The 25328-nt window shown below is 44.4% G+C and overlaps 7 protein-coding genes across 7 annotated transcripts; 5 read left to right on the top strand and 2 right to left on the bottom strand.

Moving 5' to 3' along the window:
* Positions 1–2332: 2332 nt before the first annotated feature.
* Positions 2333–3183, top strand: PSV08DRAFT_233602 (uncharacterized protein; the record flags this gene model as incomplete). Its single annotated transcript, XM_066092275.1, has 3 exons — positions 2333–2557; positions 2676–2812; positions 2859–3183. Exons 1-3 carry the CDS (start codon positions 2441–2443, stop codon positions 3181–3183), a joined length of 579 nt encoding a protein of 192 aa, XP_065947895.1. The 5' UTR covers positions 2333–2440.
* Positions 3184–5623: 2440 nt separating this feature from the next.
* On the top strand, positions 5624–6202 carry PSV08DRAFT_192061 (uncharacterized protein; the record flags this gene model as incomplete). Its single annotated transcript, XM_066091985.1, has 3 exons — positions 5624–5755; positions 5804–5969; positions 6015–6202. 3 exons carry the CDS (start codon positions 5624–5626, stop codon positions 6200–6202), a joined length of 486 nt encoding a protein of 161 aa, XP_065947896.1.
* A 349-nt stretch (positions 6203–6551) lies between these two features.
* Positions 6552–7061, top strand: PSV08DRAFT_192085 (uncharacterized protein; the record flags this gene model as incomplete). Its single annotated transcript, XM_066091987.1, has 2 exons — positions 6552–6678; positions 6733–7061. Coding segments are annotated over 2 exons (456 nt in total), but the record flags the coding sequence as incomplete, so codon positions are not given.
* Positions 7062–17186: 10125 nt separating this feature from the next.
* On the top strand, positions 17187–18071 carry PSV08DRAFT_375482 (uncharacterized protein; the record flags this gene model as incomplete). The annotated part of the gene is made up of 6 exons (XM_066093305.1): positions 17187–17241; positions 17275–17353; positions 17501–17561; positions 17634–17853; positions 17902–17915; positions 17958–18071. 6 exons carry the CDS (start codon positions 17187–17189, stop codon positions 18069–18071), a joined length of 543 nt encoding a protein of 180 aa, XP_065947898.1.
* A 227-nt stretch (positions 18072–18298) lies between these two features.
* On the bottom strand, positions 18299–20941 carry PSV08DRAFT_212871 (peptidase S8/S53 domain-containing protein; the record flags this gene model as incomplete). The annotated part of the gene is made up of 4 exons (XM_014217187.1): positions 18299–20418; positions 20481–20579; positions 20602–20648; positions 20699–20941. The coding sequence occupies 4 exons, from the start codon at positions 20939–20941 to the stop codon at positions 18381–18383; spliced, it is 2427 nt and encodes an 808-aa protein (XP_014072662.1). The 3' UTR covers positions 18299–18380.
* A 989-nt stretch (positions 20942–21930) lies between these two features.
* On the top strand, positions 21931–23853 carry PSV08DRAFT_233606 (major facilitator superfamily domain-containing protein). The gene is made up of 5 exons (XM_014217188.2): positions 21931–22249; positions 22331–22467; positions 22519–22740; positions 22805–23267; positions 23342–23853. The coding sequence occupies exons 1-5, from the start codon at positions 21949–21951 to the stop codon at positions 23818–23820; spliced, it is 1602 nt and encodes a 533-aa protein (XP_014072663.1). The 5' UTR covers positions 21931–21948; the 3' UTR covers positions 23821–23853.
* Positions 23854–24164: 311 nt separating this feature from the next.
* PSV08DRAFT_212877 (uncharacterized protein) lies at positions 24165–25169 on the bottom strand (the record flags this gene model as incomplete). The annotated part of the gene is made up of 4 exons (XM_014217189.2): positions 24165–24397; positions 24451–24553; positions 24609–24868; positions 24914–25169. The coding sequence occupies 4 exons, from the start codon at positions 25167–25169 to the stop codon at positions 24219–24221; spliced, it is 798 nt and encodes a 265-aa protein (XP_014072664.1). The 3' UTR covers positions 24165–24218.
* Positions 25170–25328: the final 159 nt, after the last annotated feature.

Raw genomic sequence — 25328 nt, forward strand, 5'->3', positions numbered from 1 at the left:
ACTTCAGCCTGAAATTCTCTATTATTTACTAATTTCCATATGGATTCCTTGGTCTTCTTATGACCTGTCACTGGGAGCTGAATGCGGAGTGGTATATGACTAGTAGGTTCATCTTTTTTGGAAAGCGGTTTAGAGCTAGCGTGTCCTATCTTTAGAAGAAAGACTAAAAGAAGGGTGATTGATTGTAAGAAGCGTGCTACTGTGATCTTGAGAAGTCTTTTGCTAGAATATGATATAGATGAAGTATCCATTACCTGCCCCTTTAAAGTCACTTATGCTACTGAATTTTAAATGCGGCCTTTGAACTTGCGCTAAGTGCTACGTGCATGACTGAACGCATGGTATAAAATAGGAGACATTGCCTGACATTAGAAATAATACAACCTGAAAATTTTCTTTTGGACACTTTAGACTCTTAGCATGTAAGCTAAATCTGCCTGGGCTTTTGTGCTAATCTTGATGGTTCGTTCATATGTCTTTGTGGGCGAGCCTGCACCCTTTTACTGGGATCTATAGGTGGCAAAGCTGATTATGCTATTGAATGGTGATCTAAACTACCATGGCCCTGGCTGGGGTTAGCAGCCTTTTCCTTGCAAGGGCTATTATAGAGATGTGACTCATCATAAAGCTCACATAACTTGGTATACTGGAAGTATGGTAACGTTTTAGTATATTAGCTTATACTCGAATAAATCGAGTAATTGGCTTATAGTATGGCCGTAGGATTTATGACTCCACGAACACGACCGGTGCTAGTATGCACGATCTAGGCGCAGCTTATTCAGGAGGCTCCTGCTAGGCATCGTTTTCCTACGATAATGGGGAAACCTGGATTGTTGTGTAAAGTTGGGAAGGAAACTGCGTGCGTGTACGTAAGGGTCAAGAAGGGAAACTGACAAATTCCTATGATACTGATTAAAGCTACTCTTTTGATATTCCTGCTTCTCTTCTAGGGGCAGATACGGTAATCTTCGCATGGTAAGTTGGAATTTTGCTTTATAGTGCGCTACTGACTTACTAGGACCTGGTTGAATGTATCTGGTAATCGAGAGTTTTATATGTTATGCTCGCCTGTTCGGTTGATATTAGCACGATCCCTGACGAAAGTTCTATCTGGGTATCCTATGTATATTGCTAACCTTTAGGAAAATTTAGAAACACTAGATTTACAGTATACAGCCTGGTCTTGATGTTATATTCCGCAAAATGTGTGGATTCGCTACCCTCAATGGTATAAAGGCATTAATCTACTAATAGTAGCCAATCCACTTCTAGATAATAGCCAAATCCGCTATGTAGAGCTTGGAGACGATGGTGGATTATGTGGCTTAGACAATCAAGAAAGGGTCAGAGCTCTCGCACTTCAATCTAGTTGAAGAATGTTTAAGACTCCGCTATTTGAGCATGTATAAACTAGCTTTAAGCAGGAGGAATGAATTGTCTGTTTAGATGAAGAATTTATCTCTATTGTTGATCTTTTATAACAGCATGCAGGTGACCGCGCTGGTCTCTTCGCTACATGTGATAATCGCTACACCGTCGAGTGAAGTGTTGGAATAGGTTTCGCTTGCCATGTTGTATCGCTAATGCCCATCCCTGCGTAGCGGGACACCCTGCGTGACGGGACGCTACAGACGCTCCCCAACACAGCATACCCAACAATGATCTATAAGAGCAAATTTTCTCAGAATATTAGCCTTAAGCTACATAGTCTATTCTCTCCTAGTATCTTTTAGAGATAAGTTCTACTTACCGTATAATACAACAATTTAGTACGAGCGTCACGCGACCACCTCGCTTTGGCTAGCAGTAGGTGCTTCGAAAGCTTATGCATCTTGAGGAAAGTCCATTAACATATAGCCTATTTTATTGTTATTCTGTCCCAAGTACTACACTCGAGCTTGAGAGGATGTCGTGCTTCTGTGCTAATTTTTAGTCCGCCTGCTAGACGTGCTAGATGAAGAGGCCCCGCACACCTAGCTTAAAGTAGCCTAGCTGCAATCTATCGCTGCCGACGCTAGAACTATGGCTGTGCGGCTGTGTGGCGCTTTTGCCAAGCGGGCCAGGACACCCGAAAATCAGCTTAGATGGGGAGCAGTGCTAGGTTTAAAGTCCCTCCAGCGTCTGGCTTGCGGCAACATACACACCCAGCGTGGCAGACGTTGCAAGATTATTGGTTGTATGTGTATTTGGCTAGATAAAGCTTTGCCACTTTCACTATCATTCGCTACGTCATCCTTTCGTAAGAACTCGTAATAAGAAGCTGTGAGCGCTGCACTCTCCAGTCTGCTAGCTATAACTATAGACTGCATAATATCATCGTCACAGCCCCATCTCTCACGTACCAACTTCCATTTGCGCCTTGGTACCTTCTTCTATTGAAAGATTACGCGAGCTCCACCCCGCCGACTCAAGCCACCTCTAAAGGTGCTTGTCATCAATGGAGAGCAGCAGCAGCCTTGGCGCCAAAGTAGCCATCCCTCGGCTCAAGCGGCCTGACCGGCAGACTGTTCTTCCGAGGCCTCCCCGTGTTCGCTCCGAGAAAGTGGATAAGGCAGTAAGTACCGTACTTGCACGGATCAGCATCACGACGCTGATCAAACGTGTAGTGCAACAGATGCAGGAAGCGCAGTAGGAATAATATCGAATCCCGTCCTTGTGATCGCGCCTACTAGTTGCTTCGCGTGGACATATTGTGCGAGCTAACATGTGCAGAAATGAGATGCTCTGGCACCAGACCGCGCTGCATCAATTGCACGAAGTATGACGAGGATTGCATCTATTATCTGTCACGCCGGGACCGGCTAAGAGAGTGAGTTGATTTGAGTATCTCTTAAGTGCGCTTCTGATTTGAACAGGGCCACTTACAAGAGTGAAGTTCTCTCCACACTGCTCGAGGATATCCGTGGCGTCCTCGACGACGAGCATAAAAAGAGAATTGATGATGTACTTAAAGAGTTTGACAACGACAAGCCTCCACCATCGCCATCCGTACACACTAAGTCATGCAATACACAGTCGATGACGTCATCGTCTACTAAAATGGATTGCGACAGGCAGGCGTTTGACGACGCTCATGTCTCATCCTCAGTGGGTTCTAACGAGGACCTCGCTTTCCTAGAAGAGGATGTTCTGGGGGACCTTGGATCAATTGAGACGGGTCGTAACTCTCAGATCCAATAGATGCGGATTCTGCAACGAAAGCTAGATCAGTCTAGAGGCGGGCCGTCCGACATGCCATATGCGGCATCTAGAGACTATCTGCTTGGCCAGGCACAGTTACCGTTGTTCTATGGGAATCATTTCATGACAAACTTCCATCAAGGGACAAACTACTACGGCCTGGACGTTTATACCCAACACGGGCAGCAGCTCCCACAATAGGATCGCGGCTAACGTGTGCAGTGGTTTCGGCGAAGGGAAAACCAGGGAAGCAATCTCTTAAAAATATACCATAGTGGAATATATAAGTTATAGAGAGAGTATATCGTTTCATGTGAAGCATCCTTCCCCACGGAACAGCCTGGCCAACCCAGAAATATGTAAAAATCTCAGTATTACGCTGAAAACGTAATGTACGCGACGGCGGAATGGTTTTAGTTAGAAGAACTTGTCTCAATTCTTGCCATTCTCGGCGAAGCATTGTAGCTAGGACTTCAAGTAATGACAAAAAACTACAGAGACTTTCATCTTCGTCACACTCGTGTGATACGTAGCCATAGCAAGTACTACTAGCGGATATCATTTTCCACCGTTAGCAGGTAGCCGATCCGCACTGGCCATAGGGTTGCCATCAACATCCGCACTGGATGGCGTTGCGAAGAGGCACAAAGGGTCATTACATTGCAGTATCGATAACAGAACGGCATACAGCCTTAGATAGCGTGATGTCTTACAAACCATAGCTACTATGAGATCTCTGCTCTACCCTTACCCAGCGCTCATAAGTATCGACGATCCGAACTCCTCATTATCTCAGAGATCAAACCAAAGCACCTTACCACGCCTCGAATGATTGCAATGTTCATGCAAGGAGCCGTTCACTGCATGACCGTACGACAGCTGTATCCCCAACACCCTTTCCAACCTTGTACGTGCTTGCAACGACGGCGTTCTTCTAGGAGCGACATTCGGCTACTACTTGGTATCTGTATCGGACCCGATGTGCTTGGGAAGGAGAAGGACGTGGTGGGTCGGACGAGGGATCAACGGCGGGCCTGCGTAGCTAGAGGGCGGCGCGACGGTTGATCTCTATAGCATGCAAGCTTTTGCGTTAGCTACAGTCGTGCATTGCGCTGTATCTTGGAGTTCTACGATAGATGTATTAGAAGCTGATTGTGGTTTCGATGTTGGGTGTGCTCGTTGTCGCGAGCCAAACGCTGGGGCTTTCAGATCCAGCTCCCATCCTAGAGCGCTTGGCAAAGCGCCGCACCGCCACGTAGCGTAGCCACAGGTCGAATCAACATCAGCAGCAATAGATTACAGCTCAGCCGTTTTAAGCTAGGTGTGCGAGGTCTCCGTATCTAGGAGGTCTAGCAGGCGGTCTTGCATTTAGCATAGACGCACGACAATCTCTCGAGCCTAAGCGCAGTACTCGGGATGAGATAGGTCTATAATAAGCTGTAGTTACGTCAATAGACTTTTAACAAGATGCATAAGCTTTTCGATATATCTACTGCCCACTAAAGTAAGGCTGTCGCGTAAAGCTTATAATAAACTATTGTATTGCACAGTAAGTAGAACTTATTTCTATAGCCTATCAAGAGAGAATTGAATTTATGGCTCAAGATTGCTATTCCGAGAATATTTGCTCTTGTAGCTCATTGTTGGGTATGTTGTATTGGGGAGTGTCTGTAGCGTCCCGTCACGCAGGGTGTCCCGTTACGCAGGGATGGACGTTAATATGCCTTCTAGCCTTTGAAACCTCTATCATATGTCTGAAACAGCTTATATAGTGTTGGTTCATCCAAAATCGAGGTCATGTTTATTTATGGCTGTATTATAGGTATAAGAACAAGATTTCCTAAGCATTCTAAGCGCTAGAATATTCCCAGCCCTAATAAGCCCCTATTATTAGGCTTATCTACCGGTCTCATGGGGCATGATACTAGACAAAGTCTTTGTTCACTCTGCGGTAAACGCCGATCCAGCCGCGCCCACTACGTTCAAGATGTTCAAGTCTGTTCAAGAAAGACATGTGCCAAGACTCAGCGCCTGCTAGAGAGAGCTTTGAAGAACAGCACCAGCCCAATTATCACGGTCCATCACTACTATCATGGTAGTTATGAAAACAACGCTATACAATATAGTTATGACCTTCACGCCAAGGCGGCTCCCAACGTCGAAGCGCTCACCGAACTGCCTGACAATACCGTAAGGCCGCGGCCCGAAGCAAACCGCTCCTAGGACCGATAAGTGCAGATAGTATGGCTATTAAATAGACACTCCCTCAATTCACTTCTTGGCAAGCATCGTAACAAAGCTTATAAGGCTCGTACATGCTTGGGGCTATCTATGCGCAATCCGCATCTAGATCTACGTATAATCCTGTTTTACAATCATTGTGTACATATGTGACAAGATCGACGAACTGCATCATTCTATATTATCTTCCCAGTCAGTCATGTCCTTCACTCGAAAAGCACTTTGCATCGATCTTACCTCTAAGGAAGAACACTGCGCCATATGCTCAAAGGAACTTGAAGTAGGCAATGGAAAAGCTAGTCTTGTGTATGTTTTAAAGGATTGTCGTTGTGTAAGTCTGTTATTATTCACATCAAGCTACGTTGCCAATGGTGAAAAGGTAATCTGTGGCTTTTGCGTCCAGTTTCCGAGTGAGCCACCCTTTCTTCCTTGCCAGCATGCCGATCACATGGACTTTGGGTGGCAGAGACCGCTACGACTCTACAATCTGAAATGTGCTATCTGCTTAGGTACTGGAAGTTCCATTCGCGTAGCTTTAGTTTGCGGTAGGTTAATATGCATTCAGATTAGTTAATTGGCTAACAATCAAGGCCACGTGTATTGTCGAGTCTGTATTCTAAACTGGGTAAGCTCTCCTGGAGAGTTAAGCAAGAATTATGTAGCTTGCCCAACCTGTAGGAATAGCATGACCAAGGTCTGGCGATTGCTGTCACATAATCAAGTTGTTGTACCCGCTCAACGAGGCGTTGAGATTGTATCACCATGCAGAAGTCCATAGTTATATGACTAGATTATCTCTCTAATAATAAATCAGTCTTTTATTGGCCTAACTACTCCATTCCGTAATAAAAAGTTCGCTATAACTTCATACCAAGTAATATCACTCCTCATCCAAGCTCTTCCGTGATATTCCCCTCATCCTAACCGTAACCGCCGACGCGACGGAAAATAAGACAATCTAGCATGTTATTTAATCCTCCTGCTCTACGTTTTCCTGAGTTTGCTCACAATTCAATCCCAAAATACCGAAGCTTACAATAACGACTACCAAACCCCCTTATAGAAAGTACTTGCTCGTATTATCTAGATCAGTTGAATATGCCCCGTTCTTAGAGAACTAGAAAACCCTCAAAGATAACGTGCGAAAAAATGTCGGAAATCCAGGATGGACAGATGTAAGCACGACGTCACAAAGAGGGATTCGACAGGCATGGTGTAATCTATCCATAGAGGGCAAGGCAGAAACTGCATACAGTACGCATCAGAATCTAGAAATCGAAGAATAAGTGCTCACATGAAGCGCCCTAGGATACTACTCAAAGATACCAGGAGTAAGTGTCTGCTTAATGATAAGGACATCGAATGGCGAATACCTGCTGCTTTACTACAACTGCGCCGTCTCCTTTCCTGCTATGTCACAACGTAGCCACAACCCTTGTGGCCGGCAGGAAAACAGTCAAAGGCTCATGCTTAATAGGGCAGTTCTATCTTGTAATACGACCGTGCCTTTTGTACCTCACCACATAATGCAATCAAGGGGTTATAGTTTCCAATCTCTAGGATTCTACCCTTTCTATGTAGCAGGCGTACATTTGCATGGCTCTAATATTGGCTTTGTAAGCGGGCGACTACCATGATTGCAGAGGGGTATTATGCTTTGATATATAGAAGCATTCTTAGCCCTACATTGAATCTACTATTGCAACTATAGTTATATCATGGCTTACTATCTAAAATGTTTGTCGCTGGCAAAGATGCAACCCCATCATATAGGCAAAAAATCCTAGATAGCAATTGAATTCATATGTACGCTAAGTGTTTCGTCATTACACTTACTAAACGGTATCTGGAACAAATCATTGCTAGCTTGCACCTATATAGATCTAGCAGAGTCGTATTTTTTTGCTTAAGATATCTTCAAAGGCTCTATACATTGTACATTACATCCTCGCGCTTATAGAAGTCATTCGAAATTCGGAGACCTTCTACTTTAGCAAGTAAAAGCTGGCATTTGCGCTCAAGTTGCACTTCCCTCTCAATAGCCTCGTTCAGTTGCTCCTCTCTTTCTCAGCACTTTTGTAATTCCTCCTCTGCATCCTCGATCTTCTTTTGCAAGCCTTTCTTTTCCTTCTTAGCTATACTAAAAGCGTGTGCGCTCTTTCCCGCCTTTGAGCGAAGCATAACGTTTATTTTAGTAAGTTTGCGATTCAAATTGTTCTAAGTCTTATTATTATTATTATTATTATTGATTAACGTCCTGTCTCAGCTGGTAGGCTATATAAGACGTGCAGGCTATGCCTACAGGTAACTACGTAGTGCTATCAATTTGGTGTAGGTGGGGGAGGGGGCTATCTAAATCGAGGTGAGGCTCGTGGCCTAGTGTGGAGGAGGGTAGTAGGAGGTCTTGCGGGTGAGAGGAGAGGTAAGTTGGGTGTAGGGCGAAGGCACCTAGTGTAGGTGTTGTCCTAGTTGTCGAGGTTTCCTTTATACCAGGCCTGCGTTGCAGCCCTAGTTTCCTTAATAAAGGCAATAGTAGCCTGTACGCCTACTGTAGTATCTAGTAAGAAAGCTAGCGATAGGGGGTCCTTTGTAGTTTCTTGCATCTTCTTCCTAGCCTCCTTGTATAGCGTGCAGCTAAGGAGGATATGTGCAGGGTCTTGAGTAGCTCGATAGTTGCAGGGGCAAACTTTAGAGTCTACTTTTCCTCGCTTGAATAGGAAGTCTCGTAGATAGCAGTGACCTAACTTAAGCTGATAGAAGGCGCTAGAGGCTTCTCTACTAGTAGGAGGAGTAGCAATCTGCTTTCTAGTCTTCCACTTGTACCTTGCGGCGTAAGTAGTAGGATTTAGAGTAATAGCTTCTCTCCCGTATTGTCCTAGATAGCTAAGCCACTCTCGCTCGCCTAGCTGCTTTATTCGTGTGCCTATTACAGCTAGGCTCGTCCTGCTAGAGCTAGGATCTAGCTTTGTCGCCTCCTTTGCTAGCGCGTCTGCTCTCTCGTTTCCTATAACGCCCTGGTGTCCTGGTACCCACTGTATGGTAGGTAATATGCCTTTTTCTTGTAGCTTTTCTGCTGCTATAGTGCATCTGAGTTGCCACTCTTGCCCTGGGTAGTCAGAAGCAGTCTTTAGTCTGAGTATTGCAGCCTGGTTATCTGCATATATTCTAACTTCAAGGTAGTCGTCTGCTAGGTCAACAGCCTTTTCTAGGCCTAGGGTAATACCTTCTAGTTCTCCGTTGTAGACTAGCTGGTTGTATCCTATATTAGCCTTTTCTTGAGCTATAAGGCTAGCTCCTTTGTAGAGGGCTACTCCTACTCCTACTCCTTTGCCTTTGCTTGTAGCTGAGGCGTCTGAGTAGATAGAAAGAAGATGCTCGTCTTCTAGTAGTTCCTTGTGGTGCTCTGCTTCGCTTTCCTTTGATTTCTTAGATATATTAATCCTATAGGGCGTAGTAGCGCTCCAGGGCATAGAGGCGTAGTGCTGAATCTTCTCGCTATCTTCTGATAGAGCTGTTGAGATAGATCTAGTAATACGCTCTAGCTGCTTGCCTTGATTGCTATTGATAGCGATATTAAGAGGGTGGCTAGGAGCTAGCTTTCTTGCTCTAAAGGCGTATTGTCGTAGGGCGTTATTTAGCCTAATCCTAGGAGGGTAGAGAGCTGCTTCTACCTCGCTAGGTATAGCAGGCGAGGTTCTAAAGGAGCCTAGGATCTTCCTACAGGCTTGATTCTGCAGCTTCTGCCTTTGGTTAAGCGTTGTCTGCTGCTCTCTCCAGAAGATTTGGCAGCCGTAGTCAGCTACGCTGGTGACGCAGGCTAGGTAGAGCTGTCGTACTGCTCTAGGCGAGAGGCCTTTGTTTGAGTTAGCTAGCCTGCTAAGGCGGTGGAAGGCTGCGCTAGCCTGCTGGTTCCTAATGTAGCTGTGGTGCTTGAATTTAAGGCTGCAGTCAAAGTATATACCTAGCCATCTAACTAGCTCCTTAGACTGTACTATTTCCTGATTAGGTAGAGTAAGTACTCTAGCTTGATCCTTTCTAGATCTTGTCCAGTTTACTAGTTCAGTCTTTGAGCTATCGAACTGGATAGCTGACTCCCCTGCTAGTCTGAATAGATTCTGAATCTCCTTTTCTAGTAGCTTGATATTCCTTCTTACTGACGTAGTTGATATAGAGATCTGGAGGTCGTCTATATAAGAGGAGGAGTAGATATTCGCATTAGTCTGAATCGCCTTAAATAGTGGCTTTGAGTAGATCAGAAACAGGATAGGCGAGGCTGGGCTTCCTTGAGGGGTACCTGTCGAGATCTCCTGCGGCTCCTCAGTCTGTCCGTCAAAGGACAGCTGCAGTACTCTGTCCTCTAGGAAGGACTTTGTCCAGGCTAGTAGGCAGCAGGGGAGGCCTTGATCTCTCATGCCTTCAAGGAGCTTGTTTTTTGAGACATGATCGAAGGCTCCTTTAATATCAAGAAAGATAGTAGTAGTAATCTTCTGCTTTCTTTTCTGCTGCTGTATATTGTTATAGAAGAGTAGCGCAGCGTCGATAGCGGATTTCTTCAGTCTTCCTCCTAGTTGAGAGGGGTGGAGTAGATCTGTTGTTTCCGCTAGTGCGCCTAGTCTTCTAGCTACTAGTCTTTCTAGTACTTTGCCTAGGCAGTTTAGGAGTGAGATAACTCTATAGGCCTTAGGGATCGAGTAGTTAGGCTTGCTTGGCTTCTTTAGGATAACTCCCTTTGCTTTTCTCCAGCACCTTGGGTGGTAGCCTAGATTGAAGAAGGTGGAGTATATCCTAAATAGGGCTTCTGACTGCGCTAGGTAGGCCTTTTGGATCACCTCCTGGCTGATCAGATCAGGCCCTGGTGAGGTAGCCTTCACCTTGCAGCAGGCAAAGGAGAGTTCGTCCTTTGTTAGAGTAGGCCAGGTCCACTTGCTGTCTCCCCTGTAGGTGTGGAAGGAGGGGGTGGCTGTCGTAGGAGGCTGAGGAAAGAGATCCTCTCTAAAAGCCTTGCATTTCTCAGTAAACGTCTCCCTACCTTTAATAGTAGGTATTTGAGTACTAAGGTTATCTTTAGTGTATGCTAGTGCTTTAAAGATCTCTTTTGGTGAGTCTTTTCGAAGGAAGGCCTCCCAGTGGCTTTGCTTAGCTCGTTGAATAGCTTTTAAGTATCCATTTTTCGTACGTAGATACTCTCTTTTCCACTGGTAGAGAGAGCTATTATTTTCCTTTTCTACCTCCTTCTTGTAGGCTCTATAGGCTCTACTTAGTTCTCTCCTACGGCTATCTAGCTCGCTAGTCCACCAGGGCTTTGTCTTTGGCTTTAGGTTGACTAGTGGAGTTGACTTTTCTAGTGCGCTCTGTATAGCCTTCGTAAGATCTTCTCCTAGCTTATCTAGCTTAGTTTCTAGCGCGATATTTTGTCCTAGAATAAGCTTTCTTGAGGTGTAGTTTGAATAAGGAGGTAGTGTCGACAGTCGCTTTTCTAGATCTAGGGCTTTGATCTCCTGTCCTAGCGTCTCCTTGAAAATCGTCCAGTCCGTTCGTTTAGTATTATACTGTTTTGGCTGGCTAGGCAGCTGGCTAGGCAGCTGACTAGGTAGCTGGCTAGTAGTATAGGTACTAAATAGTATTGCGTGGTGATCAGATCCTACTTTAGGTATAGTCTGCCAGTCCTGGATACTAGCAGCTATATTATTGGTTGCAAAAGTAAGATCTAGTACGCTCTCTTTCCGCATATGAGACCTAAAGAAGGTGCCTACCCCTAGAGTATTTAGTAGAGTGAGATTTTGCGCGTCTATCCAATCTACTAGCTCCTCCGCTAGTGTACTAGGGCTGCGCTCCTCTAGGCTCCACCTAGGATGGTGGGTGTTGAAGTCTCCTAGGATGATTGACTGAGGTTGTAGAGTCTCCTGTAGGAGGCGCCTCTGGATTGTCGTCTTATTTTGGCCTTCTAGAAGGCTTTTCTCGTTATAAATGTTATATATATAGAAGTTAGAAGTAGAGGCTAGTACTTTAATAGCTAGAAAGTCGTTATCGTTGCTAATAAAAGGAATAACCTCTACTTCTAGATCTTTCCTAATATAGAAGAGTACTCTAGGCCTTAAGGAGGAGTCCTCTAGGGTAGGTAGTATCTGAGTAAAGTTCTGGTGAGCGATAGATCTAGTGCTTGAGTAGGAGGATCTCTTGAGTAGCCAGGGCTCCTGTACTGCGACGATTTTGGCGTCTACTTTAATAGCTAGGTCTAGCGCGCTCTCAGTAGCAGAACTACTTCTATTAACATTTATTTGTAGGATCTTTAACATCCTAGTTAGTAGGGCCTGTCCTAGTAGTCCTAGCTATAAGAATATCGCAGCTAGAGCTATTTGCCGCGTGAGGCTTACTGCAGTTAACGCACTTAAAGATAGTGTGTACGCAGGCTTTGCCTTTTATAGGGCAGGAGTTGCATTTATGTAGGCTAGTGTGGTGAGCCTCACTGCAAATCTGACAGGCTACTCTACTACATCTAGTCTCAAGGTGGCCAAAACCTTGGCATTTAGAGCACTGCTTTAAGTTGTTAATAACTCGTAGCTTCTCTGCTCTCAGGCTCTCTCCGAGAATATAGAGCTTTCCTCTAATAGCCTTTAGAGCCTCCTCTTCAGTTGCGAAGGCGACGCAGGCGGAGCCATAGCTCTGCTGTCCTCTCTTAGCCTCAGGAGTGAGCCAGAAAGGGGTGCCTACTACTTTGAGGCCTTTGTTAAAGGTCTCAATCTCCTCCTTGATTACCTCTAGGCCGTGGTTAGTAGGTAGTCTATGGACGACTACTTTGAACCACGAGGTAATGGGCTGAGCTACCTTGAAGGCTACTAGATCCTTCCAGATACTCTGGTTTTCTAGCAGGTAGTTGGCTGTAAAGGCAGGTGTAGTAGTGACTACCTTATTCCCTTTTGAGGATAGCGTGACTGAGGCGACTACAGGCGATTGCACCCCTCCTTTTAAGGTGAAGGCTTGGTTGAAGGCATTTCTTAGCCTGAGGGCGTCAAAGGCAGCAGGGCCTCCTTGGTTGACTAGGACTAGCTGCCTCTCCTTTAGGCTAGGCTTAGCCTTTTGAGGTGCCTTCTTCTGCACAGTAGTCCACTGTTGCTCCTTATTTGCTGTTGCAGCTGCGGCGTACGATATAGGCTGCGTAGGAGCAGCTGTCTGTCTATTACCCTGCTGGTTTGGTTGTGCAGGGGTAGGTTTGTCGAGGCGGCGAACCTTGTCTCTTAGCTCCTTAGAGACGTTTGAAAGCGAGGAGATCTGATCTCCTAGAATTGCTGCGTTCTTCTTATTAACTCGGCCTGTCTCAGTGTAGTCTCTAAAGACTTCTACTAGGTCGAGCAGGCTAGTCTGCTGTGAGGGGTTGCTTTCAGCTAGACTAGCTGCTTGGACTACTAGGTTTCTAGCTATCTCGAGGGCCTCTTCTACTGTCGTAGCCCTAGGTGTTTTGTTTTGGCTAGCGAAAGGATTCCTTAGTGTTGAGCCAATAAAAGGCGAGAAGTTGCTTCTAGTGCGGGTGTGTGTGGGTCTATTAGGCTCGGCAGGTAGGTCATCTACTGTAGAGGGGGGTGTGCTATCCCTAGGGCGCGAGGATTCCTGAGTCCCTTGGGTTCTTTGTACTTCTACTACGATTGTGTCCATCTCGTCGATCTCCTGAGTGTAGCTAGTAGCGCTCATCTTTGATCTTCTACTAGCCTCTTCTAGGCTAGTAGTAGAGGCTGATCTTTTCTTCTTATTCTGCTCTATACTAGAGCTTCGCTCTATGTCCTGCTGGACTCGAGCTTCTAGATCGCTACCTTCGAGTTCTACCTGATCTCTCTGAGTTGGCATTAATCTAGATGGTCTGTGCGCTGAAAATTTTTCTTGAGGTTTGTAAGATAGCTGTAGGGAGACGAGTACTTTCCTCTACTGCGCGACAGCGCGCTAGATGCACGCTTTAGAAGTAGTTGCAAACGATTTTTTATAAGAGATTTGTATATATTTAGCTAATATTACACCTATTCTAGAAAACTCGAAGTTGGTGTGGTGTGTTCTAAGTCTTAATTATTATAGAAGATATGATGCAAACCTTCTTTAGACGAGCTCTGTTATCCTCTAGAGCATACTTAAGGTTGTTTTTCTAGATTTCTTTCAACAAAATAGTAGACTCGATTTTCGTAATCTTCTATATAAGGTACTTTTTCTATTCGTTACTTGTGTTACTATCCTTGAAGTTAGCGAAGGCACTGTGATGAAGATCCTTTGCGCTAGAACTAAGTTTCGCTACTTCCTAGCTCCATTGGTGACCCGACTAACTTCTAGCGGCAATTTCCCGTTCGTAATACTTAGTCGTCTACCTACATGCTAGCATTGTTTGATCTAATTAGCACTATCGGCACTACGATACAATCACAAGCTCGCCTGTTAAAGAGATGCATAAGGTATTAAAGGACTACCTTATGACCTCTAGAGGCGACTTATTGCGCGTCGTTAAGCGTATTAGATAGATAGTGAAGAGCCAACACAACAAGTATAGGAAGGACCTTGCTTCCTCTAAGCATAGTGTCAAGTTTAAGCACACGCTAGAAGCGATGCTATTCCTGCCTTCTAGCATTCATAATATTCTAACGCTACTAGCGATCGAGCGTATCAGACAATAGGATCTATTGCGCTAGCAGGAGTAGAGATAACAGCGCGGCTGCTACCCTTGTTCTAGTCTCTTTAAGAAGACGAATAGCCTACCATACCAACACACTATAAGGAGTGGTAGTAGCTAGGTCAACGTTAAGACTAAACTACCTATACGATAATCATTAGCGCTATTAACGCGAGTAAGAACTATCTGTTCGTATTTCCCTAAGAGTATACTATATAGTTATAGAGCTACTAACTGCTTAAATACGGGGTGGCCTAAGGAAGAATAAGGCATTAAACCGTTAAGATCTGTTAGCTTTCAAACGATATATACCTCCTTCCCCGTTTCAGCCCCACGAAGAACCCTAGGACCAGACACTCACTAAAGTTCTATAATAAGTAAATACATCTATCACTATATTAGGTCTAGCTTCTACAGCCTCTACAGGCCCTATAGCTACGTGTATATCTTTGTCTATACCTACACCTACTCTAATACCTACTACTTCGTCTGCTCGCTTATTACCGCCTGTCTCTATTATAGTGTCTGTTATAGTTGCCTCGCCCCCTACTTAGTAGGCCCCGTTATTGCAAAAGTTTCTTACAGATATCAAGAGTCGCCGCTTATAACTAGTTCTATATTAATACAGCGATACGTTAGTAGCAAGTAATTTTTTTAGTAGAAACAGGGTAGGAAGGCGATCTAGTAGAGCTAGTCAAAGTGCGGAATATAGCTTACGCTATTAAAGGGCTTTTCACCTTATATACTCCAACTATAGCCTAGAACTATTACTTTAGAGATATAGAGGCTTTCTAAACTAATAGATTTACGTAATTTAACGCTTAGAATATAGTAACTAAACCGCAGAACGTAGTAGTTAAGCTTTAGGATGCACCTTCGCTACGGCCTAAGCGCGCTGTAGTAATAGCCGCTCTAGGGGCTTAGAAATATCTTGGTCTATGCAAGAGACGTTGACGCTAGTAGAATATAGCACAATCATATAACTAGTTAACTAGTTATAGTTGTCTAGCACTAACTACTTTTATAGCTAGCGTGATTTATCCCCCTGTTTTTAAGATTTGTCCCCCTCCAAAGTACTGAAAATGTCAACTTTTACACTCCGCAATGCAATTTCACTATAACACTATATATAATTTTTATCTTTAAAGCCTGAAATACGTTTCGTATATACTAGAGTACCCTTCGCCTATATTTTATAGATTTCGATAGAGATAGGAATGAGCTAAGTAAACTTAAAGTTGGCGATTTCTTTAAAAATGCTACTAACTTTAACATGCAATTCAACTATAACACAGACTAATCTTTAGCTTTAAGTTTTAATAGGAGCTTTGCGAGGCCCTAGAAGATTTTTTGATATTTAAAAGTTTATTTAAAATCTTACTAGTGTTAAGTTGTGTAGATGCAAAGCAATTCGGTACTTCGGAGGGGGACAAATCTCAAAAGGCTGCTAAGATTTGTCCCCAAGCTTTTGAGATTTGTCCCTAAGATAAGATTTGTCCCCAACGCTAGTACTAGTGTAAACTTTCTCCCCAACTTAGCTTAGTGCGTAATCTTCGAACCCGCCACCTCCGCAACACCACCAGATATCTACTATAGCTAAATATTCATCAAAAATATAGCTATCTAGCTTATTTCTTACTCTTGGTAATATAGGTAACATCACACCCCCTCTAGACCAGCTTTACGGTTCCTACGAAGAAGCATACAGCGCGCTTAAAGCGCATGGCATACAGCATAGCTACGGCTTCATCCTCAAACGGAGTTAGCCTCACAACTTAGCTATTAAAACACGTTACTACTACCACTGCGATCGCTTTAGGAACAACTACCAGTCGACTACAAAGGTTCTAAGCACAAGCACACGCTTAACAGGATATCCTTTTAAGCTTGTTATTTTTAGGATAAAGCATAGCAATTAATAGAAGCTAGAAGTACAGAATAAGAACTACAACCATCCCTAGTCAATTAACTTAAGCGCGTATAATATCTACCGTAGACGTACACCAGCATAAAAGGAAGTTATAAAATTAATGACCCATACTAGCGTGCGGCCTATATAGATACTAGCTGCTATCTAGAGAGAAGATTAGGACACCCTAATATCTGCCACTAATATTCGCAGCGAGAGGAAGGCTATTAGGGAAAAGCATCTTAATAGAAGAAGCCCAGTTAAGACACTACTGGACGATCTATCCACGGCCAACTAGATCTTTGTAGTTAAGAAGGATGACAATAATCGCATTTAGAACCTCTTCTTTACCCACTAGAAGTAGGTCGAGCTTCTGCTAGCAAACCCTAACGTCTTGTTGATGGATTGCACATATCGAACTAACAAGTACAAACTCCCTCTACTATATATTCTTGGCTGCACTAACCTGCAGACGTTCTTCTCTGTAGGCTTCTGCTTTCTTAGCAATGAGATATATGCAGACTACTATTGGGCGATCGCGAATTTCCTATATAAGACTGGCGTGCAATAACTGCGTGTGTTTATTAGCGATCAGGAAGAAGCTTTAAAAACTTCAGCACGCTCGCTACTCCTAGGAGTTCCTTAGCTCTTATGCGTATGGCATATTAACAAGAATGTTCAGACAAAAGCTCAGCAAATGTGGCGAGATACTAACGGTGCGACGAAAGAGGCAAAGCAGAGAATCACTAATTAAAAGAAATCATTCATGAAACGCTGGACTTAGGTATACTAGCCCTAGTTGTTGTAAGCACTTTAAGCCGACGCTAGTTATATTATATAGCCCCTAGCTAACTAGAGCAGCTAGTCTACGCAAAGAGGCTATTAGAGTTCTAATTTGAATGGAATAATTTAATTAAAGACTATAGTCACCAGCCAGAACTCTGCAGATACCTGCAAGAGAACCAATACCTAACACGCATGGAGTGGGCAGCTGTATGGACTTCTCACCACCGACACTACAGCACGATTATAAGCTCACCTGTTGAAGGAATGCATAAGGTCTTGAAGGACTATCTTATGACCTCAATAGGTGACTTACTTCGTGTTGTTGAGAGGATTGAGTAGATAGTTAAGAGTCAATATAATAAGTATAAAAAGGAGATCGCTTCTTCTAGATATAGCACTAAATTTTAGCATAAGCTCGACTTAATGCCCTTCCTACCTCACGGGATCTATAATATCCTCACACCGCTAGCTATTGAGCGTATTAGATAATAAGATTTGCTACACTAGAAAGAGCAAAGCCAGCGTCGTGGTGGGCATCCTTGTTCTGGCCTCTTTGAGAAAACTAACGGTCTTCTATGCCGCTATACGCTGTAGGAAGTGATAGCTGCTAAATCTACACTACGATTAAACTATCTCTATGATGATCACTAGCGCTACCAACGTAAGCAAGGACCTTCGGTGTTCCTATTCCCTAGGCCGTACCAGTCTGTTCTAGAGCCTCTTATAGCTTAAATAAGGGGTGCGCTGAGGAGAAATGAAGCATCTACTCGTCGAGACCCCTCAGCTTTCGAACGACCTGTGCCACCTTCTATCCCTCGCTATTAGCCTTACCTTGAACCTTAGGGCTAAACACTAGCCGAAGCTCTGCAGCAAGTTAGTACTTTAGTCACTGTTTCAGTTCCTACATCTATACTAGGCGCGGGTCCTGTGACCACCTGTATATTAGTGTCAGTTCCAGCACCTGCTCCTCTACCTTCTCTTACATCTCCTCGTTCATCTCCGCCTGTGGCTGTCGCTGTGTTAGTGACTATGGCTCCGTCTCCTGTATGGCGACCTCCAACGCCAGAAGAGTTTCTGGCTGATATTAAGAGTCGACAATCTCAACCTATTCTGTATTAGTGTAATAATATGATATTAGCTACCAACTTTCTAGTAGAGACTGGGTAGGAGGAGGATCCTGTAGAACTTGTGGAGGCGCGGAATATGGCTCTTGCTACGCAAGGACTCTTTACTTCTTGCATACTAACTATGGCTTGGAACTATTACTTTGGAGATATGGAAGCTTTCTATACTAAGAGATTCGCATAAGTTGACGCTTAGAACGCACCTGCTAAGCGTGAAGATATACCCACGCCACGGCCTAAGCGTGCTGTAGTAGTGGCGGCTTCCGAAGCCTGGAAAAGCCTTGGCCCACGTAAGAGATGGCGGTGTTAATAGATAATAGATCTAGCAATATACGTTATTAAGTGCAGCCCCTCTTCACACGTACCTGTGCCTAAAAGAATAGAATACTGTAATATATTTGGCGCTAGTAAAGATATAGCTAGCGTTGGGGACAAATCTCATCTTGGGGACAAATCTCAAAACCTTGGGGACAAATCTCAGCAGCCTATCTAGTTAAGTATGATATGTCAAGCTGAATGCTACAGTCTCTACCTCGTCGTAGTCTTCCTTATTGTCCGGATCCCCAAAGATACGAAGTGCTCTAATAAGTAGCTTATACTGGCCCTCTGGCACGTAAGATTCATCATCTAGCTGACCCGTCCAAGGCCAGCTGTATTGCCCCCTTGCTAGATACCTCTTAGGAAACCCATCAATGTTTCCTAAACTAGCAACACCCAATATGAGCTTGGTATTTGAATTTGAGGTCGAGTGAGGAATAACATCGACTCTAAGAAGGGGCGAGCCAAGCGCGAGAGTAACGCTTACAGCCGGAATCTTAAGATTGGAATTGTTACGCATGAGCCCACTTGAAAGACCCTTCATCAGTTCGTAGCGCGTCCCGTTCGAGACTGGAGTATCCTTAGCATCTGTTGAATCCGATAAAAAGCCTTCGGCGAGAACAGTTGCATCTTGCATGGATCCAGATATACCCATGAATGGGAGAGAAAGAATGTCCCCATTCGTCCCATGGATAGTGATAAACCCGGAATAAACACCAAGGCGGGTAGCATCCAAATGTGGCGGACTTATGGTAACTTCGACAAGCTGAGACTTTCCAGCTGGCACGATGATTGCGTTTTCAGAAAACTGAACACCGGCATGCTCCTCCAACAGCTCTGGGGGAAATTTTGCAGGATATATGCTATTGGAAGGCAAGGTATATGCTGTGGCTGCGTTCTTAGAGCTCAAGTGGTATAAGACATCCACATGTCCAGAATTATGGATCAAAAATCTTGTAGCATTGTTGAAATAGGCTGTGTCATTTAGCAACAGGCTTGACGTAGATAAAAGGGTAGCACAGTGTGCGGCATCGTACGCCTGAAGCATTCCGCTACCTTGCTGAGGGACTGGTGCCAAGTAAGGATAGGTTGCGGTACCGTTGTTGAAGTTGGTTGGTTTCGCAGTTGCTGAGAGGATATTTCTCAGAGTTGTAGGGTCGAATGTTTGTCTTACTTGGGCGACCAATGCGTAGATGGCTGCTACAAGAGGACATGCCATTGAGGTTCCTGAAAGGACTGCGAACCCGCCCTTAGCAATTGGGTAAGTGGACAATATCCAACCTCCAGGTGCGCCAAATTGTGGTTTGACGTCTAACTCGAATGTTGGTCCCCAGCTAGTATACGTGCTGATGTATCCTCCAGTCGAGTTATTCGTCCGGAAAGTTACGTGGTGGGCTGCATTAGCAGGATCAATAATCTTAATCACGATCTTTGACCCGTTCCTTAAATTTTCAATGAAATTTCGACCTTGATCAGCTGAAATCATTCCAGTTCCAAGCAGACCGTCTGTAGTCATCTCAGGTGAGTACACGCTTTCAGTGTTACTGTAGAAGATGATGTATCGAGCACCTCTCGCCACAGCATTTGCAGCTTTTTGAGAAAAGTCACAATTGCCTCTCCTGATAAGAACGATGTAGTCAGATAGGTCTGTCGTGTTTGCCGGAAGGCTATTACAGGCGTCATTTGAGTTGCTGTAATCATAACTCAACGCCACCAAAGGAAGCGAGAGATTGCCCCATCTGGCCGGATCACCAGCAGTCCAGTAGAACGGTATTTCCGAAGAATTGTTCATTGTATACTTTGCCGTAGACCAAAAAGTGGGAATCTGGTTGTTGTCGTATGAGCCCACGGATGCGACGTTCTTGCCATGTGCCGCGCCCCCGGGCATGAATAAACCATCCTGGCCGCTGTTTCCAGTAGACAATATGCAGGGAATTCCTGCAGCAACAATTCGCTCAACTGCTAAAGTCCATGCGTCATAAGGCCACCCGCCAGTATCGCCAATAGAAGCTGTAATTATGTTACTACCATCTTCGACGGCTTTTGTGAACGCGGCGATAAGAACGTCAGTTGTGACGCCTCGACCAGTACACCCGTAGACACGATAGGCACCGATAGTAACATTTGAAGCAGCTCCGACAAAGCCGAATTCGTTTTCCTTTGCTGCGATGACACCAGCAATATGAGTTCCGTGTCCTGAACAGTCCATAGGACTAATGAAAATATACTGTTAGCACACCCTCAGTAGCATTGAGTTGTGACATGAGCAACATACTCTGGATCGGGCATTGGTGTATTCTTTCCGTTGTATTCGTCACCGACAAAATCGAACCCATAGCCCACCACACAACCTTCTGAACAAGTTAGAATCCATCTCTCCATTCATAATTTCTAACTTGCCTTTTCCAAAGCAGCCACCAAGTAAAGGGTGAGAATAGTCAATCTTTTAATAAGATTAGTGGCTGGAATTTGTCGTCCCACCTGATTACTCACCCCAGTGTCGATAACAGCAATTCTGATACCAGATCCAGTAATTCCATCGGCATTTAATCTATCAATCTGTGTCATGACGTGGGGTGGATAGTTTTCCACAATATTCCTTCTAGAACCAGCCGAATGCAGGCTAGATGGATTGGTGCCTACCCATTTCGTGTGATAGTCCGGTAAAGCATGATGTTGGACCGGCCAAATATTTTCGACTCCCACAAGTTTTGTGATCGTTTCCAAAGCTTTCATGCCATTAGGGATGTTAATAATTTGAAATGAAACTCCATAGAAGAATCGTGATTCAAGTTCCAATCGCTTCGATATATTGATACCAATTGTCCTCACCGCACCAAAAAATGATTCGACGGCCTATATCACGGATGAGCGCTTGGAATGCTAAAAATGATTAGGACACTTTACATAGTCTTTTCGAAGCTCAACGATAAACAGGTCTGAAAATACTTCAGCCTTTTGCTGTGTTCCTTGGATGGTTTGAATGCATAACGTTAGCGCAATCGCCCAGATGAGAAGAAACATGCGTGCTATCATATCTGTCGTAGAGATTTGGGAAACAATCGAGCATGATACATATGATATAAATGATGAATTTTCGTATATCACATCAGCGAAAATTTCCGGTATCTCCGATAAATCCACCCGGTTGCCAATGTACACTCTCATGCAGTTGCAGCTTCCGGTTTCTGTAAGTAGGCCACCTCTGATCCCACGCTAAGCTTCCGTCGCTTAGTGATGATTCTGTCTAAATAGTACTAGTTTCTATTAGCGATGCGTCTTTTTCCAAGCTGTGGGCCCAATCAACGCACGATATTGATGTAGCCTAACCTCTTTTGGAAACGCGTACATCAGGCGGGTCCGTGTCCTGCGTCGGATGACGATTGGGCTAAGTGCGTAAAGCGGAAGCTGCAAGTGCATGGGAATGTAACATGGTCCCCTGTTACTATTCCCGTCTTTCGTCTGCTAGCGCTTACTCTGCTTCAATTGAAGAAATCTCCAATAGCACCGCCGGCCCGATAGCACACGGAAAGTGGATTAACAGCTAAGGTGAGCTGTCTTTTCGACACAAGGGCTCCGCCCAATGTAACATGTTGCTTGCGGGACTTCTCTCAATCGCTCAACAAATCATTATCTGAGTCCGCTTTCTATTTACTTTCATAACTTCCATCGCTAGTTTATGTTCATCAGAGATTGGCTTTGATCTCGATTTTGTACAGTTGGCTCTCCAATCAGCTACAGGGATGGCAAACCGATACGGGCGGCCCAGCTGGGCTGCTTTGCCACGAAAAGGGCAGTTACTCGTTCTATGCATGATCCGAATTACTGAACCTATCACTGTATTCTGCCTCAACTCATATATATTTTACCAACTTCGATACCTCGACCCAAACTCTCCAGATGATGAGATCATAAGACAGGCATCGAGTCTTCGGTCAGTATATATGCTGGCTCAGTGTGTTTCGTGTTTTCTCTGGGGTCTCGTTGCAGACTCACCACTGGGTGGAAGGAAACTAGTCCTGCTCATTGCCCTAGGCTGTTCATGTTCGTCAATAATTCCTTTCCTCCCCCCCTCATATGTCTTCTGAAAAGCCTTACGTCGATCATTTCTGATTGAAATCTCAGTCCTCAGCAACCTGTCTCTTTGCTTCATTTCAAGCTATAAACAGGCTATTGTCATCTATGCTGCACAAGGCTTCTCTAATAACAATACGGCCATTGTAAGGACGCTAGTTTCCGAAGTGGTACCACAAAAGCGGCAAGTTTCGCCCCTGGGCCTTGCGATCTATGCTTTTACAGCAACTAACTTTCAGGTTTCCAGGTTTCAAGCCAGAGCATTTGTATTGCTACCAATATGCACAAGTTTCGCATCAGTCCTCGGTCCCCTTATAGCAGGCTTGACAGTCGAAGCCAATCCTCAAACACAGACCAGCAACCGATCCTTTCTGGAGAGACATCCCTATGCGTTACCACCTTTGATCAACTCCATGCTGTTACTAGTGCCACTATTCTCAACTTTTTTCTTTCTCGAGGAGGTGAGTAGTGCTAAAGCATATATTGACATTGAGATTCATGTACCTTTATCCTAACCAAAAAAAGACATTAGAACCTTTACGAGAAGAATACGACCCCGGAATTGCAATCTCCCGACGAATTATGTCATTCATCTCCAGATCATCTAGACACCAATTGGCGCGTTATGAGGCAGTCCCTGTTGATATCGACGGAGATAGGGAAATGGAGTGTTTTACCAGAGTGGAAAATGGTGGTCAAGGAGCCTCATCAATGCGACCAAAGTCTATTCTAGAGGAAGATGAAATCGTGAACAAGGCGGAGTGTGTGCTACCAACCTCTTGGATGTTTACCAAGAAGATGATGCTTGTTCTATTTGCAGGGTTTCTTCAGGATATACAGGTTGGCGTGACTAGTGACGCCATGAACAATTTGTTAAGTTTCCCTGTGGCAAGTGAAGAGCAGGAACGTCAAACAGTACTGCCGTTTCGATTCACTGGCGGCGCTGGATTCAAGCCAAGCTCACTCGCATGGACGACATGTATATTTGGTACGTGCCTCTACGAATCATGTCCCCGTGACCTTAAACTTCAGCACCAATGCTTACGCTTAGTTCCATGTTAGGCATGTTGGGGCTTCCATTTCAGTTATGGTTGTACCCTCGAATTACTCAAAGCCTGGGAGTACTGAGAACCTGGAGGTACTTCATGTTCGCATTCCCCTCGATATGGTTCCTATATCCATACATCGCTGTTCTGCCTTCGAGCCTACCTCCACCCTCGGAAAAAACGGGGTTTTTCATTTGGGGGTTTATAGTATTTCTTGCTATTATAACAGGGCTTTTCGTAGGCTGCGTGATGCCTTGCCAGCTCATACTTGTAGCGCAGTCATCACCACATCCCTCCGCCCTAGCAAAAACCCAGAGTATTGCCTTCTTCGTGTCCACGGCGACCAGAGCGTCTAGTTCAGCTATATCAGGTGTTCTACTTGCATTCGGTTTAGATCGGAATCTCGCTGGTCTACCGTTCTGGCTCAGCGCTCTAGTAGGTGCGATCGCAATCGGCATTAATCCATTGATAGAAGAGAATGGTTTCGAAGGCTAAGTAGCTAAGAAGTAATAAAAGTGAACTTCATAACGAGAATTCTGTCAACGTAAGACGACTTGAGAAATTCTTGTCAACTACGTGACAATTTCTAGTTGTAACTATCAAGTGTGTCAGATCTAGATTGAAGTTGAACGTTACTTGTTCGAGACTCATGGGAATCATAGTTAGTTATTGGGAAACTGAATAACTTGAAACTAATGTTTCAGTGATTCTGCTTTGCTAAGAGTGATCACTAGACACTCGATATCTCTCTTTGGAAGTTGAAGTTCTTCCATGAAGCCTTAGAGCCCTAATGATATACCATACGAGCCCAAACACGGTGGCTTGCGGGAACTAGCGTATAAGAGGTAAGAGAATCTCTCTAGATTTACAATTGATCAATATGGAGAGCTATGCTAAGATTCATTTCTATTCTTAATCCACCCCAGTACGTCAGTATAGTTTTTACATATGTGGTTCTTTTCAAAGTGGATGAAGTCATCTGGATTGGACCTATTCCACTGAATATATCCCATCACCATATCTATGTTCATCTTGCAGAGAATTGACTGTTTCAAGATCTTTAGACAATGAGCTAGTTAAAGTTAGGTCGTCTTGTCAGTCGTTTTAAACAAAGAAGATCCTTACTAATATGATCTTTGTACCACTGATCTGAAATATTGTACTTCGCCATAGGCCCATTCAATTTGTCGTCCTCGTGATTGAACCAGAGACGGCGCCACGCAGCGTCCTATATCATCTATCAATATTTGGTCGTTTTTAACGATCGGAATTAGGCATATTACCACACAATGAGCTTGATGCATACTGTCCAAGGTGACCAGGAATCCCGAGACTCCGTTGCGAGTAACCCGTGGTGACTCAGGGAGAATTCCTCGCTCACGTCCAAAGGTTTCAGGAACAATAACGGTGGCACCATCGGAACGTTCGGCTAATGCATCCCAAGCTTTTTGTAGTTCTATTTCGTTGAGCGAAGCCTTCTTTACAGTTGCATCAGAAGCTGAATTAACCATAACTAAATCCGATTGAAGGTCGCCAGAGGGGGCTGCATATGTTAATAGCCACGTATAAATGTTCATAGGAAGCTTACACGTTGTAGCAAGTGAGCAAGAGCACCCGGATCCGATGCGTGCTTTAGCAGAGATGATGGTTGAGATAAGCATTGTCAGGAGGATAACTGCGATGTACGAAAGCCCATGCCATATATATCCATACTTCCTCTGTGCACGAGTAACTGTTTCTCGCTGGTTGTGATCAATGAGTGAACTTTTCTCATCATCGTTCCATGTATGTGGGGAGTTCAGTGTCTCCATAGAAGAGCAACGCCCTGCTAGTTCAGAATCCATCTTGGAAGTGGAGTATGATGTAAGAAAACTAAAAGTCAATCGGAAATATATGTTCACCTAGCTGACTAAGACTTCGGGATGTTCCAGGCATCAGCCTAAATTACTGCTACAGTACCACGCTCTCCGTTAGCATTTCCGGAAACCTTGGACGGAATCATC

The sequence above is a fragment of the Bipolaris maydis genome (genome assembly GCF_028858645.1).
Source record: "Bipolaris maydis strain C4 unplaced genomic scaffold PSV08scaffold_21, whole genome shotgun sequence".
NCBI lineage: Eukaryota > Fungi > Ascomycota > Dothideomycetes > Pleosporales > Pleosporaceae > Bipolaris > Bipolaris maydis.